The sequence below is a fragment of the Strigops habroptila genome, chromosome W, assembly GCF_004027225.2.
Source record: "Strigops habroptila isolate Jane chromosome W, bStrHab1.2.pri, whole genome shotgun sequence".
Classification (NCBI taxonomy): Eukaryota; Metazoa; Chordata; class Aves; order Psittaciformes; family Psittacidae; genus Strigops; species Strigops habroptila.
This window is the reverse complement of record NC_044301.2, coordinates 17,834,165-17,852,636: the sequence shown is the minus strand read 5'-3', so window position 1 is coordinate 17,852,636 and position 18,472 is coordinate 17,834,165. Positions and strand designations below refer to the sequence as shown.

The window sequence follows — 18,472 nt, the reverse complement described above, 5'->3', positions numbered from 1 at the left end:
TAAAGCAGGACTTGTTCCTCAACAGCTTCAAAAAAGTTCACATATCTTCCCATTTCTATATATGAATATGCCCTTATCTCCCCAAAAGGGATTATTTTTGCAGTGCTTGTAAGCTCAGTATCAGCATCACACTAAGGACAGCTACAGAGCTTTCAGTCAGCATAGAATGTAGGTAAAAGACAAAGATGACCTAACAGTCTCACTGGCCTCCAGAACTACCATACACACACAAGGGTCAACATCCTCACACAGGCAGAGTCTCATTTGCCATCTTGCAAGACTCAGTCTAAGGGCACATGGGCACCCTCCCCTCCCCTGCAAAATTCAACACAACTTCCATATTCCATAAGGCAACATACAAATTCTTGGCAGAGGAAGCAGAAGCAAGCCATGTCTGAGCTCTCTATTCATAAACATAGCCTTTCTGCAAAGATTGTCACAGGTTGTGCCACATTTTTGGGAAAACAAACTTCTCTCACACAAATGCACAGTATTCAACAGACTTCTTGTGAATGTCAAGTATACTGAATGCTAGGGCCCTCTTTTCTGAAGCAGTTGGTCTTAAGGTAGGAAATTATGTGATATCCCCTCTCTATGCTCCACTTGAAAAGTTCTCAAAGGCTATTTTCACTATAGCCCACAGCATTATGAAAATAAACATCAGCATTTTGAAAGTAACAAAAAAAAAAAAAAATTCTAGGAAACATTCTTTCAATGAATACTTCCCTACAAATACTCAGCAGAGTGCTAGAATGACACTCTCCCAGTCGCTGTTTGGTATTATCTCTAAGCTAACAAACAAAATGTAACACGCTTGTGATTCTTAGAGAAGTTAATGCAGTAACTAAATTTAATTTTAAATGTAAGCCAGCAGATACTCAGATTCTAATAATAAGCATGGACAGTAAGTTCACAGGCTTTCCAAGTGCTTTGTGTAAAAGCAGAACGGAGTTTGCAAACCCTGCAATGTAAGCATACTCAATAGACCAGCTATATATAGATTTTTAAATAAAAAAATAGTAATTAAGATAGTTTTTAAACAAGTCTTTTCTAGAAATTCAATGCATGTACCTATGAATCTATAAGATTAAATGCTTAATCGCTGCTACATACACCGCACAGAATACACACTTTTTAAAAAGTGTTTATGTAAATCGCCCAGGGTTTCACCATGAAATGTCTTTGCATACAGTTGCGAAGGACAGTTTAATTCCAGAATTTCTTCTACAGCTATCTGGATAATACAGCATCATCAAAGAATCAACTGAACCACAACCCTTAAAATGCTTTATTGAACTGAGTCTTTTTGTAATGTGCAGATGATGTGTCCAAAAAGACTGCAGTTTGATTTTTTCTTTTTAACATCCTCAACAATCAATTAAAAATAAATCTTTATTGAGGGTAACTCCTGAGATAACCAGAAGACTAGTGTAAAAAGTTCCCTTAAAACATTTTCTGTTGCAGAGACTAAAAGAAAAACAATGCTAATATAGTACTAAATGGAAACAATCAGAACTTGAGAATTGAGAAAATGAGAATGGAACTCAAATGTCAGCTGTTGGGGTAGCTTCTTTTGTTGCTGTTAGATTAACATACATATCACAGTTCTCTTAGGAACATCATCAGGTTTTCAAGTTTAGTTTTCAGAAGTTGTGTGCATTTTTACCTTTATAAGCTAACTTTACATTCCAAATAACTAAAGCCTTGCTGTCCCTTGCTTTGGGCTATTATAATCATCCATCCAGAAAAAACTTATAGGATTAACAGTATAGGCAAATAGGTAGCATGACTCAATTAAAAAGGCTTTATTTTGTATGTCAGAAATATAACCCAAAACCCCAATAAATAAAGGTTGAGGGGAAGTTAGCATTAAGAACTTGATCGTAACATATGGCAATATCTGGGAAGTCAAATCCTTAAGCTCTCCTGATACTAAGGAGTCTCTGCAAACTATGAAGCAAATACATAACTAACTCAAAATGATAAGGACTGTGAAGGCTTAGAAGTAAGACAACATCATCCAGGTTAACTCCTCCCTCCCACCCCAACAATGAATATATGAATCATTTACACCTAAATACAGTATATTTAACACACGCACAAAGAAAACTTTAAAGAAAGGTGAACAAAATTTGGTTTTAGGACAGAAAGAAGCCCTTTGTGGTAGATTCCAGTAGTGGCCCTTGCTTGGTTTTTGTCTCCTGCAGATGAATACAAAGTTCAATTCCACATGGATGCGATGTCTAACAGGGCAACACAGTGGTCACAATATAGCAAAACGTCACACACTGGAAGCAAAAATACAGCCCACTGAAGAAGAGCTTGTGTTAATATGCAGGGAGAGCACATAAAAAGATCATTGGTCATGTGTTTCTCAAAGGCTACTTCACGGTCACAAACTGCTAGTGAATGTTAATTTTTTTTTTTTTTTATTACATTACCTTTGAATAATGGGAAAGCTTTAGGGTTTTATAGTTGTACTCCTTGTAGTTACATTTTTTAAATGACAAGATCACTAAAACTCATGCAATGCTGCAAAAAAAAAAAAAAGTAAAAATCATGCAGTAGTTAAGTTAAACCATCCAAGCAATTTTTATTCATTAATATTCATAAATACACACAGCAGCTTCATTAGAGATTTTTCATTTTTTCCTCTTCAGTTTGAATGTGGAGTATTAGGAGAGCTTTTTGCACGTTAAGCTACAGGATGCAGAGCTTTTTTCTCTGCACTGCAACCTATATTTACCTGTTAAAAGTAAAAATTGGTTAAGTGGAAATGATTATCGCATATATCTTATCTCTCTTCCTTTAAATGTACACAATGTAACAAGAGTGACAGACCTGAAATTACAATCACCAAAACAAACCCAAGATAGTTGTTGTCCACTTTCATTGGCAAATACAGCACAGAGGACATTGTTTGCAAAGTGGGATGCCATCAAAGAGGAGGCTCATTTCCTTTATTATTCTCTTTTAAATTTAGGTTTTCTAAAGCAACATCTAGAGGCATAATATCTACACAGCCCATAGCACCAAAATCAGCAATCTCTCCCCGTTCATCCTCATCTGAGGAGGAACTTTCTTCCCGCATCAAAGTCGACAGTAGAAGCTCTTGAACAAACAAGCCGCAGTCTGCCCGTTCGCTTTCCTTTGACTGACGCTCTGCTTCTGACATCTTGGGATCATTCAACCTGCATAGCATCACAGAAAGAGAGAAGACAGGCTTAGTAGTATCATCAACAAAATGGGCTTTCACTAATTACCTAAACAGCTGGTCTGATGCATGCCGTATAACATCTGAAAGCCATTCCTTTATGAAACCACCTAGGTACTGCTGCACTTCTTTTGACATGTACAGATCTGACAACACCTGGCACTCCTGATGCAAGAATACAGAAATTTAACAAACTTGTTCCCAGATGCTTCAAAAAACTTCATAGAAGTAGATTCTAAGGCTGAAGGAAAAAAATAGCTATTTCTGAAGTTTCTTTCCCTTCAGAGGGGCTGTATTTTAAGGAGTGTTAAAATCCTCTAGTCATCCCTTAAGTGCTCATTTTGTCCCCAGGACAACCTCTAAATGCAAGCATGACACAAAATACATTACTACACACATAATGCCCAGAGATCCCCAAAGCATAGTACATTATCCACTTCACTTATCAGTGCATGCACCATCACCTAATAGAAGCAAGGAAATTGCTTGCTCCAGTTCTATCCTAGCTCACAATATCAGTGACTGACATTAGCAGATATTTTCATTAAGGTTATTATTTTAAAAAAATATTTGGATTGAAATATTATCACAAGTTTTGATAAAAATCAGCATGGTAGCAATAAATTGTCCCAACCCAGGTTTCTAAACACAGAAACTGTTTAAACGCCTGTGCTCTTTCTCAACATGTAATTGAGACAGACAGACACACACACCCCCCCCCTTCAATCCAGAAAAATCAAGATTCTAAACATCCTAAAAGAGCTGGAATGAGAGTGGGCAAATCTTCTATAGCAGATTGGACTAGATGATTGTGGTAGGTCTCTTCCAACTGAACTATTCTATTCCATAGAACTCTAGGATCTAACTCTACTTTCTGAAACAGATATGTATTCTGCTTATTAATACCACATTCCTTCTTTGCTTTTTTCATCCAAAATACTTTAATATATAAACCTCTATTCAACCTTCAGCCTTCATTAAAGATTCATTTCCTATTAAATAAAGCTACCTTTTACATTCTCTCCCCTCATTATCAGCATAAAAGTTTGAAACATATTATTGCAAAGGCTCAGAAGCCTTCTGTTTTATCAGAAATAGCAGGGTAAACAAGCACAGTTTACCAAAGTAATATCCCTTATGTTTCTCTTCAAATTGAGAAACAGGAAGTAATATTTATTCACTGCCTAGGAACAAATGCACAGGAGACTTGAAAGGAGATGTTACAAATGCAAACAAAACCGTAATATCTCACCTACAAACTTCATTAGGGATCTGGCAGTAGTTTCACTGAACTCTATGTCCATAAGAGGACCAAGGAAAACAGAAATGGCAGAAGAGTTAAAACCACAGAAGTTACCTCGTAAGAAGAAACTGGGAGTTCTGTATAGTCTGATGATTGTTTTCTGTATTAGATGTATTGGTTGCTGCTATAGACTGTGCAAGAGTGGTGGGGATGCTGCTTGTGTTAGTGCGTCTAGTTGCATTGCGTGCAGTCTCCAGTTGTTGTCTTGCTGCCTGTGCATGCTGTCGCTCCAACTGCAGTTGCATCTGCAGCTGCTGTAACTGAGAAGCAGAAGGGCCAGAAGAATTGAGCTGCCCTGCAGAACGTCTCACGCCTGACAATTGAGATAAAAGCTCTGCCAGAAAAGAGAGAAGTTTCTACAGTGAAATCTGCTTAAATACAGATCACAGAACAGCATAAATATCCTGAATACCAGTATATCAATTAGTTTGCTTTCTAAAACATTTCATCAATGAAATTAATGAACAAAAAAGCTTCATGGGCTATCCATTACAAGTATCCCATGTCTCAAAGCCCATAGGGTAAGGAAGATTAAGAATCATCTAAAGAACTGTGCATAAATAAGAGTCAAAGTTTAAAGCTTTTTAAATGAATGAGAGCCAACCTATGAGGAATACCATATAAGCAATATCCTGCACAACAATTCTCTAAAATTTTATCTTCAAGTCAAAATAGTTATTGATTAAGAAACCTCCTAAATTCTGACTTCAGTTGGTGGCTTTATATCCCCCCATGCACTGTCAATGCATATTCTAGTGGGAAGCTGTGTGTGCTGCAGAAAAGACAAATATTACAGCATCATTTCAGACATTTTTAGAAAATACTCAGTTCAGAAAGGTTTTTCAAATGTTGTATTATATGAAAAATATTTGACCACAGCAGGGCTTGCTTTTTTTTTTTTTTTTTTTGGTGAGACTTTTGACCTCTGCTGGTAAAAAGAGGAATTCTAACAATTAAAAAAAAAAAAAGTCTAGCCTGGATTCCTTTCCTCCAGAGTTCAAGACTGTGACAAATTCTGTCTATGCTAAGCATTTCCCAAAATAAATGTTAATAATAAGTTATTGCTCAGTGATTTACTACAGATTACATTCCACACAAAGTTGTGAGTACTATTTTGTTGTGTTTGATGCAAGGAGGGCAGAAGTAATTATTTTTTTCCCCCATCCATCCAACTCTCATTAAAGCTGCAAGTTGTTATTACAGGTCATGAAAATTTTCCTTCCATTTTACTGTCAAGATATAATCCTTTGAAACTAGGCTTTTCTTAGGGGAATAAAGCACAGTGCAGTAGCACTTTGCATCAGGAACACTTGGAATACCAAAAGTAAATGCTCAAGTCACTCTTAATCAGCACAGCTAATCATATCAAGATTAACTACCAATAATATTTAATTTCACTAATTAATTGATAACCACCACAAGGAGAAAAATAAATAAATAATGTTTACAGGTCTGTTACAAGCACAAGTTTTAACTTCTGGTAGCATGTACTAATTATTACCCCAATGCAAAAGAAGACTTATAACACTGCCAGGTAAGACAGATGTATTTATCCTCACTGTTTGTAAGATCACTTTGAGTACAGCTTAACAGATCCTTGGTAGCAGATATGAATTTGAGACACAGGCTTGGCATGACACAGACACCCAGCCAAGCTGTGCTACATTCTCTGAATGCAAAAAACATATTACTTCTACCAAACAAATAAAACCCCAAACCAACTAACCAAAAAAACCAGTCAAACAAAAAACCCACAGGACTCAAAGGAATACCATTTTCTTACACATGCTCCTAAATGGGAAGGCCTTGTGAGGCTGAAATAAACCAAGGCAGCCACTTCACATTTAACTCAGCTGAACTAACACCACTATAACAGTAAGAGAAAGTCTTGCACTCCAGGACACACAACCATCCTTCCTCCTTGCACTAACTCTAGTGCTTTACAGACCCACCACCTAACTAACTTAACTCATTAAGATGACAGAAAATTTTTCATCCTCTTTTGCTGGAATATTTTTAGTAGTAGGAGTGCAGCCAGCAGGTCCTGGGAAGTGATTCTTCCCCTCTATTTGGCACTGGTGAAGCCACATCCAGAGTGCTGTGTCCAGTTTTAGGCTCCCTGGGATGAGACACATAGACATAATGGAGCAAGTCTAGTGGAGGGCCACCAAGATAATCAGGAAGCTGGAACACAGTACATGAGGAAAGAGTGTTTGTTCAACCTGGAAAAGAACACTTTGGAAGATTGCTGTCTGAATCTACCTGATTGGAAGATACAGAGAAGACTAAGGTAGACTCTTCTGAGAGGCATACAGCAATAGGACAAGAGTCAGTCAAGGGAACATGGGAAATTCCAATTACAACCAAAGGGTTTTCTTTTTTTTTTGTATCCCCCCTCCCCCCATTTTAAAACATGAAGGTTTTTAAATACTAGAACAGGTTGTCTAGAGAGGTTGTAGGATCTCTGTCTTTGAAGGCACTCAAAACTCAACTGAATGAGGCCTTGATCAACCTGATCTAAACAGACCTCCTTTGAGAAAGGGGTTGGAAACAGACAACCTGCAGAGGTCAATTCAAAACTATTTTTTTCTATTATTTTTCTGCCATTTCAATGAGTTAAATCAGGTCACAGAGGGCCTGAAGAACAGCTAGCACAACAGAGGCAAAGGAACTATGCCTATGGAAAGGGGAGAGGGGGTGGAACTGCAGCTTCCTCTTTCAAAAGCAATGCACTCTTAAGTTGGTTCACTGCCTCTGAAGGAATCATAGCCTAACAATAAGCAGCTCCATTCATGCCCTTCCAGGATCTGAAGCAAAGGAACTTAGATAAGTGCAGGAAGTTCTGAAGTTTCCCTGACACTTATCTTTCACTGAATGAGTGTAAGATTGATGTCTTAAGATTTTACATTAGGAAAAAATATAGCTCTTTTAAAAAATCAACAACTTGATCAATTTTTATTTTTAGGTCTTTATAGAGAAATTATTCTTGAAAATCACAAAGTTGAAAAAACACAGATTATATCTGTAAATCTAAAACCATGCCTGTGTAATTGTTAGAAGTTAAAAATGAGACATCTTCCCCTTGAAAATTCTCCTAAACCTGACCAAAATATGACACGGAAATCAAAGAATGGTTTGGGTTGGAAGGGACCTGTAACGGGCAGGGACATTTCACTAGATCACTTTGCTCAAAGCCATGTCCAACCTGACCTAGAACACTTCCAGTGATGGGGCAATCCATCCCAGTGTCTCACCACCCTCGTAGTAAAAAATTTCTTCCTTACATCCAATCTAAACCTACCCTCTTTCAGTTTAAAACTGTTGCCCCTTGTCCTGTCACTACAGGCCCTGATAATAAAATATCTCTTTATCTTTCTTATAAGCTCCCTTTATACATTGAAAGGCTACAATAAGGTCTCCCTTGAACCTTCTCTTCTCCAGGCTGAACAACCCCAACTCTCTCAGCCTTTCCTCATAGAAGAGGTGCTCCAGCCCTCTGATCATTTCTGTGGCCTTCCTCTGGACCCGCTCTAACAGGTCCATGCCTTTCTTGTACTGGTGACCCCAGAGCTGGACACACAACCTTGCGCTTGGTCTTGTTGAACTTCATGAGGTTCCCATGGACCCCACTCCTCAAGCCTTGCAAGGTCCCTCTGGATGGCATCCCTTCCCTCTAGGGAATCAACTGCACCACTCGGCGTTGTCTGCAAACTTGCTGAGGATGCACTCAAATCCCATTGTATACATCACTGATAAAGATATTAAATAGTACTGGTCCCAGTACAGACCCTTGAGGGACACCACTCATTACTGGTTTCCACTTGGACATTGAGCCACTGACTGAAATTCTTTGGATGCTGCCATCCAGCCAATTCCTTATCCACCTAACAGTCCACCTGTCAAACCCATATCTCTCCAGTTTGGAGGCAAGAATGTTGTGGGGGACCACGTCAAAGGCCTTACAGAAGTCCAGATAGATGACATCCGTAGCTCTTCCCTTGACCACCGATGCAGCCCCTCCATCATACAAGGTGACTAGATTACTCAGGCATGATTTGCCCTTGCTGAAGCCATGTTAGCTGTCTGTAATCACCTTCCTGTCCTCCATATGCCTTGGCATTGCTTCCAGGAGGATCTGTTCCATGATCTTACCAGGCACAGAGGTGAGGCTGACTGGCCTGACTTACAGTGGGAGGGACTTTGCTTCCCCAGTCCCTGCCCTGAGGTTCAGGGGCTTGAGATATGTGGGAAGAGAGATTACTATTGAAAACTGAGGCAAAAAATTGTTGAGCACCTCAGCCTTCTCCACATTGGTTGTCACTAGTTTGCATATCTTATTTGGGATGGGTACATTTCCTTTAATCTTCCTTTTCTGGCCAACGTAACTATAGAAGCCCTTATTATTCTTCACATACCTTGCCAAATTCAGCTCCAACTGTACCTTGGCTTTCCTGGTCCCATCCTTACACATCCAGGCAGCATCCCTATACCCTTCCCAGGATACACATCCCTGTTTCCACTGCCTGTGCATTTCCTTCTTACACTTTAGTTTAATCAGGAGGTCCTTACTCAGCCATACTGGTCTGCCACCTTCCTTGCCCGACTTCTTGCACATAGGAATTGAGAGCTCTTGTGCTCCAAGAAAAATGCTCTTAAGGAGTTATCTGCTCTCTACTGCTCCTTTGTCCCTGAGGGCAGTTTCCCAGGGGGTCACATCCACTAGTTCTTTAAACAACTGAAAGTTTGCTTTCCTAAGGTTTAGAGTCCTGACTATTCTTTTCGCCTGGCCTATATCCCTCAAGCTTTCCTCCACTAGGTCATGATCACTGCAGCCCAGGCTTCCACCAATCTTGACCTCTCCAGTTAGTTTATCTATGTTGGTAAGCAACAGATCTAGCAGTGTTTCTCCTCCGGTTGGGCTGTCTATCATCCAGATTAAAAAATTATCCAAATTTTCTAGTAGATGTCAGGGTGACTGAAGTCCCCCAGCAGGATCAGTCTGTGAGTGCAATGCCTCCTGTAGCTGGAGTAAGAACACTTTGTCAACAGGCTCCTTTTGATGGGGTGGCCTGTAATAAACACCAACCACAAAGTTTCCTTTGTTGGCTTGGCCACTAATTCTTACCCATAAGCTCTTAACCTGTTCATTCTCAAAGACAACTCTGTGCAGTCAGTCTTTTTTATTTTTTTTTTTTTGTTATTGCATAAAGGGCAATCCCCTCTTCTTCCTTGCCTGACCCTTCTGAACAGTTTACAGCCATCAACTGCAGCACTCCAGTCATGCAACTCATCCTACCATGTTCTAGCAACAGCAATTACATCAATACCTTTCCAGCTGCACAGTGGCTTCCAGCTCTTTCTCTTTGTTACCCATGCTATATGCATTGGTATAGAAGTACTTCAGCTGAGCTATCAACCTTGTCACCTTTTTAGAGGAACATGCCCAAATTCCTTTGAGGCTTTTCACAGGTGTTTCCCTATTGGTTCCTAATACATCAGCAACCCATGACTCCTGTCTGGTACCCAAAACTCCAACCCTTTCCCCCATTAAATCTAGTTTAAAGCCCTCCTTATAAGTCTGGCCAGCTTGTTGGTGAAGACCCTCTTACCCCACTTGGTCAGGTGAATCTCATCAGCTCCTAACAAACCCAGCTTCCCAAAGGCAGCTCCATGATCATAGAAGCCAAAAACTTAAGTATGGCACCAGCTATGCAGTCAGGCATTCACCTGTTCAATTAATTAGTCTTCTTCCTGAACTCCTTCCTCTGATTGGGAGGATAGAGAACACCGTTTGTGCTCCTGATCCTTTTTCAATTGCTCCAAGGGACATATATTCTCTTTTGATGGTTCTAAGTTGCCTTGTTGCAGTATCATTGGACCCTATGTGGAATAGTAGGAGTGGATGATAATCTGCTGGGTTCACCAGGCTCAGCAGCCTCTCAGTGATATCATAAATGCAAGCTCCTGGTAGGCAGCAAGCTTCTCTAGAGAAATTGCCTGGATGGCAAATGGGTACTTCAACGTCTCTCAGTACAGAATCTCCAATTACTAATACTTTACATGCTTTTTCTGGTGGCACTGGTTTTAATGGTGGGTGGGTGGTTGGATCAACTTTGCATGGTCAGCTTTTTCTGGATCCTGTCTGTTACCCATGTGAGAGAAACAGTGTTGTTTTCACATAATTGGGGATGGGGCTTTGCAATATTAAGGCTTTACAATATTAGAGCTTTAAGATCAATATTAAGGCTTTGCAATATTAAGATTTTTCAATACTGGGGCTGGGGCTAAGTTACTAAGGGAATGAAACAAAGGGTTTGAGATACTATAACTTAGAAAGACACACTCTGTGGTTAAAGACAATGTCATCTTTGGACAAAAGATACACTCTGTGGTTAAAAAGAATGCTATCTTTGTACAACCTATGAAACTAAGCCGGTGCAAACTGGTTCTGTAGTTAAACAAACAGTAAGTTGGGGTACCACACGTCTGCCAGAGAGTTATGAAATCGATCCATAAAAGGAGATAAATAAATAAGAGGAAGAGGCGTACGAAATCGAGTAAGGGGAGATGTAACCAGAGGCGGGACAGTTGGCATGTAGATTATATGCACTGAATAGGCTGTAAACCTTGGAGTACCCAACCAATGGGGAAACAAGGGAGGGAACGTGCGGGCGAGATAGGAAATATAAATCATAGTCCTGCTTTTGCTGTGTGTGCCTACTTGCCAGGACACTCGTTTGTACAAAAACGTTAATAAATAGCTGCTTCACTGCTGTGTCTAACCGAGGCCTGCCTGAACCTAGAGACCAGTTCTCACACTCATGTGCTCTTCATTCTCTAACCCCAGAGCGTTGTCTCTGTTATACAGAGGCACTTTAGGGGAAGGTTCTTCCTTCTGCCCCAAGCAGAGACAAGGGTCCAGTCTCCTTCATCTTGTGAGTTTCTTGTGTCAGCTCAGGGTTGGATTCAGGCTTACCTTCCCCTTGCTCAACCTTAAGGCAGGGCTGTTGTTTGGCTCTATATAAAATGCTTATTAAAATAGTTCTTTAAGAATTTTAAAAGAGTTAAAAAACCTCCTAAAAATCAGCAAGCCTGTCATCCAAACTGTAATCTGAAAGTAAACTGAGCACATTTTAAATGTCTATCAATAATATTCCAATTGAACCAATTTCATCTTGATGAACTCAAGTACAGCAGTTGGTTTGTGCTAAAAAAAATTAAGATTCATCTCTAACACCTCTATGCACACAGCAAATTAAAGCTAGATGCATTGAAGTAGGTAATGGTGGTTAGAAACAATTACATTTAAAAATACATGCATACATATCATATGAGAAGAGACCTGGGAATCTTCAGCCTGGAAACGAGAAGGCTCAAGGTGGGAGGAATCTTATCAGTGTATATACTGTGGGGGGGGGAGGGAGTGTCATGGACAATCCAAGTAAAGATACTTTTCATCAGTAAACACCCAACAATTATAACACTGGGAAGCATATATATATACACACACACTTTTTTTTTTTTTTTTCCAAAACACAGAAAACCAAGGCAACTATAATCTTGGATTTTGTTTCAAAGTCTATTGAAGGACTCTGAGCTAAAATCAGTGGTTACAGCTCTTACCAGCTATAGGATCCATGGTTTCTCTATTGCTTGGAGAATATGAACTCTGAGAAGATGAAAGCCCACCAGTGGAACTGCTAGTAAAGTGCATGTTTGATCTACGTGCACGGGGGCCTCCCAAACCCCGGCCTGGGTGAAACATTCTACGTACATGCCGAACACCACTAGATTCATCATAACCAAGCAGTTAAGAAAAGTTTTTTGCTATCAAGTATTAAACAGCAAGAACGTTTACCAGGTGGAACAATCAGGCAACACACTATTCCTCATTCATAAAACAATGATTCAACTTTTTAAGTGTACTGCAATCATAGCTATGGTGCCAGTCAGACCTATAGATCTGAACCCAAGGCATCCAGGGCTGCTTGCACCAAATTCATCTTTCCCAGACTTTTTATCATGTCTAAAAATTGTCAGGATAGATTTCCTGCATTCTAGAACAAAGTTTTCTACTAGGTAATTTAAACTGATGATGCATATTCAGCAGAACACATTACTCAATAGACATAAGGATTTTAACATCAAAATTGGGAAAAAAGGGTATTTCAATACTGAAAATAAACTACAAAGTTTTATTGCCAGTCTTACCAAGAGCACACAGTAATTATTGCATTTTATACTTTTATCCAAGGAATTTCATCCAATCCACTCTTCAAGGAATTGCAGGTCAACAGAGAATTCAGCACTTCTCTCATACTCCTTTGCTTCATCTTCCCTCTCTTTCTCCACACAAATTCCATTTGCTCCAATTATGAAAACAAGCTCTTCCACTTTCTTTATTTCCCACATTTCTTAGGAAATGTCTATAAAAGCTATGACTTGAAATATAAGCTTTTTCATACATACTAAGAGACTATCAGCAAATAATTTAAAGATGACCTTTCCCAAAACAGTGTTAACATGAGTTCTCCCAAGACAGTCTAGCTAAAGCTTCCTTTTATCTTAAGAAGCGCTAGTGCAATTAACTACTAAGCTAGGAAATAATGTACTTGGACATATTTGATTTTTCAAATTTCTAAATTAGTACCTTTAGCTCACCTTATCTCCAATTTTCTTATTTTCAATAATAGCATGTTTATCACTTGTATAAAATCTATTACTTGTATCAGACCGGTGCCCAACTTATCCCACAATGTATGATTATGGTGTAGAATTCGTTTCCTCATGATATTGCTGAGTTGAAAAATTTAAGACTGGAAAACTATTAGACTTCTTTTGGCAAGTAAGAATATCCAGTTACTATAATAAATACTTTCAGGAAGAATTGACTCTTTCAAATCTGTTATGCTATAGAGCATAAAACCTTTCAATTGCAGGGTTTGGGGAGGGGAATCTCCCTTGGGACAGAATATAGTTGTCTAGCACAGATTGGTTTGTTCCTGCTTTGAATCTGTTGATACTGGATAATGGTAGTGACAGAATATTGGCACTAATATTGACTACTGCTCTCATGCAGTTTGTGAAGCTTTCCATAGCTACATCTGACAGAAAAATGCCTCCATTCTGGGATTTATTTTTTTTTAAGTAAACTTGGGAAATAAGATAACTAGAACATGCTTAATATAAATCCTTTGAAAAATTCCAGCCTTGATCTCATTTAGAAAAGGATCTTAGTAGCTTGCTCACTGCACCTTTCAAAGTGTTTTTAAGACAACATTATTTAAATACTAGTTTAGAGTATATTGATGTACATCATGTATATTGAGTATATCACCCAACTATGCTGGGGGTAAAAAAGCATTTGGAACTCTTAACTCATTGCAAACATATACTGAAAGCAACCAAGCTAGAACCATTTATATGGTCAAGACTAAAATAATGTTTTAAACAGTAAACCAGTTGAAAATTGTTTAAGAAAGAAACTGGAATTTATACAGCTGTCCAGAGTGTCCAGGGATAAAGGTGATATCTTGCAGTGGTTGCACAGGATTCTTCAAGAGAAATATGTGCAGCCATTTAAAACAGCTTTAAAACCCTTCTAACTACTACACAGAAGACAATATCCTTTCCTAAACTGCTAGCAACTGCGTGGGGGGAAATCTTTCCCCCCTTTTCTTCCTTTTAGTCTTAGCTGTCAGAAGACATGAAATAGCACCCGACATGAAATAGCACCCAACATGGAACAGTTAGTCCAGAAAAATTTTCTCTGTCAAGTTTTGTGGACTTGGCAACACTGACTGCTAAATCAATGCTGTACAGAAACTTCCACGTGCATTTTCTATAATTATTTATAACATGGTCCAATTTATAAAGCTCCCCCCCCATCAGTGTCATGATGACTGACACTGTGGCCTTACTCAGTAACTGAAAAGATTATTTTGATTTCTCTAGCTCTTACATAGCTAGTAATAAACACACATTTCCCAATTAAGTTATCTGATATCACTGATGTGGGAGAGGGAGGAAAAGCTCCAGAAGTGCGAATTCTAATCCAACACCTCATTCACTTCAGCAGGAACTTATTATAACTGTGTAATTGGGACTGACAATTTAAATGATAACAAATTTAAATGTAAATATAGATCACAACCAAAGTGAAACCACTTCCTATAATGTTGCTATTCATAAATATAATGAACTTGAGTTGTCAGGCCTTTTTTTTTTTTTTAAGAAGCCCTGAACAAAAAAGGCACTATTAAATTACACTAGGAGTGTATTTTTTTAATGAGATACAGAAAGATAAATAATTTATAGAGATCACTTAACAAGAGTTTTTCATGATGGCTTGTACTTCCACGGAGTAAGAGTACCTTCTGAAATTATGTTGTAGGTATTTGTATAGCAAAAACACAAGCGACATTATTATTCCTAAGACCAAGTAACATAAAAGAAAATTGTACTTAAAGTGCAAAGAAACTGACAGTTTGAGCTCTTCAGTCATCGAGAGTAGTTATATCACTACAATCTGCATATAACTGAAAGACAGCCCTAATTCCTAGGAAGTCTCCTGATAGCTCTTCTAGTTATATCTTAAAAAAAGACAATAAATAACAGGCTGGAACTACCCTATTGAAATATGGTGATAAAACTAATCAAACACTTAAACCCACTCAATTTCAAAGCTCAAAGCATTCTCTAACACATTTGCTTTTAGTGAAATTTACTGCTTTCAGTCTTGTAATTATCTATAATACACTATTGCATCTGGATTGCTGCTTTCTCATATGCAAAATGGTATCAGAACTAATGACCAAGAAGGGTAAAAACTGCAGTGCAGAAAGAAGCAGCTGGGCATCAAAAACATCTTTAAAAGGTTTTGCTATCAGAAATAAAACAAAACCACACACCCACATTGCTAAGCTACACCTAAAGCCCATTCATAGTCTGATAAATATAAATATATATACACATATAAAAAATTCAGACATACAGATCCCCTATAACTAAACAACAATTCTAAAAAATAAGCAAAACTGATGTAGCCACTTGACTACAGAAGTCAAAACAAGTAGTTACAGCTATCATAAGAAACAGTCTATCCCTTTTCCCTCAACTTAAGAAAGGATATTAAATCTCTAGGAGCTCTGTGTTCCAGTGTAAGATGAGCTGCAAAGTCATCTGTGACATGATTAGGATCCCCTCCAGGTAATGCTGCACATATTGGACAGATCTGAAACAACAAAGTGAGAAAAAAAACCAAACACAACCAACTTTACATAAATCACTAAACACATAATTCAGAGTTGATCACTTGACTTTAAATATCACATTCTAATCCTATATCTAAACAGCCACAGGTTTAAACCAGTAAATGTGTTCAAATGCAGCTGTTAATTTTAGTATTTTTTTAAGACACACTTTTCCTTGTAATTATGCTTTTAATAATACCATGGAAACAAAAAGAAAAGTAAAATTTGCAAATCCTATCTGCAGTGTTTCGGCTTTCAAATTTGTCTTTATATGTCAATTCCATCACAGGCAGTAGTTCTGGTTACACAGGATTACTACTTGTATGTACCTACATATGACATTATCAAGTTTATTTACTGTTCTTTGAATCCCCAAGCAACTTCTCATTCATCTCAGCAGAGAAGTGTGGTAAGGAGAATGAAACCAGATGTGAATATTCATTAAAGTATCACCACTGAGACCACCCTCTGAAGTAACATGCAAGTAGAGATTTGGCAGTGACGAGAAACTCCTTATTCCTACCAAGAATTTTGGGAGATGGCATTATAGCTTTGTTTTTTCCTTAAACCTAAACACATATTTTAAAAAGTCTAGGGACACTTACTGACATAGCAACCTTCATTTATTATTTTTTATTTTTCCTCCCAATGACTTTGCATCCACCTGAGAGAAGTGTGCCTTAAAAGTCCTTTGCAACAGTTTTGCAGGCCTGCCTTAAAATTTGACAGATCACAGGTTAATAAGCCAGAAAGGAGATACTTCCACACAGTATGTTAGGTCTTAACTACTCTTACAGGGAGATCAACCTGGACTTTGCAACTGATAAGACTGTAAACTAGGGGGGAGACCCTGGACACCCGACTGGGAGGGGTGAGGGAATCAAATGAACCATGCAAACCAATGAAGAGACATGCAGGTGTAAGGGAGAGCAGGGAGGAACAAAGGGGAGGGTAGACAGAAAGGGGTATAAAGTGGTCAGGTCACATGTAAAACAGAGCTGGTCAGTATGTTTGTCTGGCTGAGCCCTGAGCCTGTTCACCAGTCTGTCCTGTCTTCTTATATCTTCTTATTAAATCATAGCAATCTATCTGCATAATCTCACTATCCATCCCCTGTGTATGTGTGCTGCAAGGACTAAGTGCCAGCTACTGGTGAGACCTGTGTATGTGTGAATGAAATTTGGTGCCAGCTACTAGAGTCAGTCTGGGGCTGTAGGTGCCCCTGTGGTGTTAGCTACTGGAACAAGTGAGGGTCCCAGCATCAGTAGCTGGAGGGGCCATAGCTCTCTAGACCTAGGGCAGGTACTACAAACTTTGTGCTTGGAGTGCTAACTACTGGAGGGGCTGTCATGAGTGAATTTGGTGCCAGCTACTCCAGTCAGACCAGGGGTGCCTGCACCCCTGGCCTGTGGTGTCAGCTACTGGACTGAGTGGGGTCTTGACATCAGCTACTGGAGCAAGTCGTGGTCTCTGCCTCCAGCCACTGAGGCAGGAACAGTGTGTCCCAAAAAATAGCTGGGGAGGGGCAGCATGAGTGGCTGGAGTAGGACCACCAGTCACGGCCCATGTGGGGCCTGGTGAGAGCTGCTAGGGCAAAGGGGGAGGGGGTGGGTGTCTGCATCTTGCCCAAACCTGGTGTGTGTGTGTACTGGCTAGCAAACTTCAAGCTGGACTAGCCAATGAGTAGGGAGGAGCCTTGAGTCTGGGCAGGAGTATGAAGTAGGCAAGGGTCTGTGCTAGTATGCCCAAGGGAACTTGCAAATGTGGAGTGCCTGTGGGATGAGTGCATGAGTGCATGTGTGTTTTCTAGTGGGCATCAAGCTGGACTATGTGGCAAGCAGGAAATGTGTGTCGTGATTTAGACCCAGCCAGCAACAAAGTACCATGCAGCTGCTTGCTCACCCCCCCCTCCCCAGGTGGGACAGGGAGGAGAATCAAGAGCGTAAAACCCACAGGTTGAGATAAGAACAGTCCAATAAGTAAAGTACAGTATACTACTACTACTACTAAGGGAAATAATGAGAGGAAAGAATATAAAACTAAGAAAAAAACCAAAACAAAAAAACCCCACAAGTGATGCACAATGCAATTGCTCAGCACCTGCTGACCGATACCCAGCCCAACCTGAGCAGTGATCTGGGCCTTCCAGGTAACTCCCCCCAGTTTCTATACTGGGCATGATGTGCTGTGGTATGGAATACCCCTTTGGCCAGTTTGGGTCAGGTGTCCTGTCTCTGCTTCCTCCCAGCTTCCCGTGCCCCTCCTCACTGGCAGAGCGTGAGACTGAAAAGTCCTTGATTGGAGTAAGCATTACTTAACAACAACTAAAAACATTGGTGTGTTATTGGCGTTGTTCTCAGGCTAAAGTCGAAAACACAGCACTTCACCAGCTACTAGAAAGGAGAAAAATAACTGTTACAGCTGAACCCAAGACAGTATGGGTCAGGATTAAAGGGAGGGCAGGGACAGGGGACATTACAGTGGGGGTCTGCTACAGGCCACCTGACCAGGAAGACTGGGTGGATGAGGCCCTCTATAGACAGATAGGAGCAGCCTGGTGTTCACAAGCCCTGGTCCTAATGGGGAACTTCAACCACCCCGATATCTGTTGGAGGGACAACACAGCAGGGCACAAGCAATCCAGGAGGTTCCTGGAATGCATTGACAATTACTTTCTTTCCAAGCGGCAGAGGATCCAACGAG

The 18,472-nt window shown here is 39.7% G+C and overlaps 1 protein-coding gene across 3 annotated transcripts in view; it reads right to left on the bottom strand.

Moving 5' to 3' along the window:
* Nucleotides 1-2,568: 2,568 nt before the first annotated feature.
* LOC115619081 (E3 ubiquitin-protein ligase KCMF1-like) overlaps nt 2,569-18,472 on the bottom strand; it is a 118,057-nt gene continuing 102,153 nt past the window's right edge. For 2 of the 3 annotated variants that reach the window (XM_030511112.1, XM_030511111.1), the window contains exons 4-7: nt 15,649-15,750; nt 12,141-12,315; nt 4,572-4,851; nt 2,787-3,191 (exon numbers count right to left, since the gene is read on the bottom strand). In XM_030511112.1, coding sequence (XP_030366972.1) covers nt 2,939-3,191; nt 4,572-4,851; nt 12,141-12,315; nt 15,649-15,750 — 810 coding nt within the window. In that variant the 3' untranslated portion in view covers nt 2,787-2,938. Of the gene's footprint in view, nt 3,192-4,571; nt 4,852-12,140; nt 12,316-15,648; nt 15,751-18,472 lie in introns of all 3 variants that reach the window. The other variant, XM_030511110.1, reaches the window with a different exon arrangement.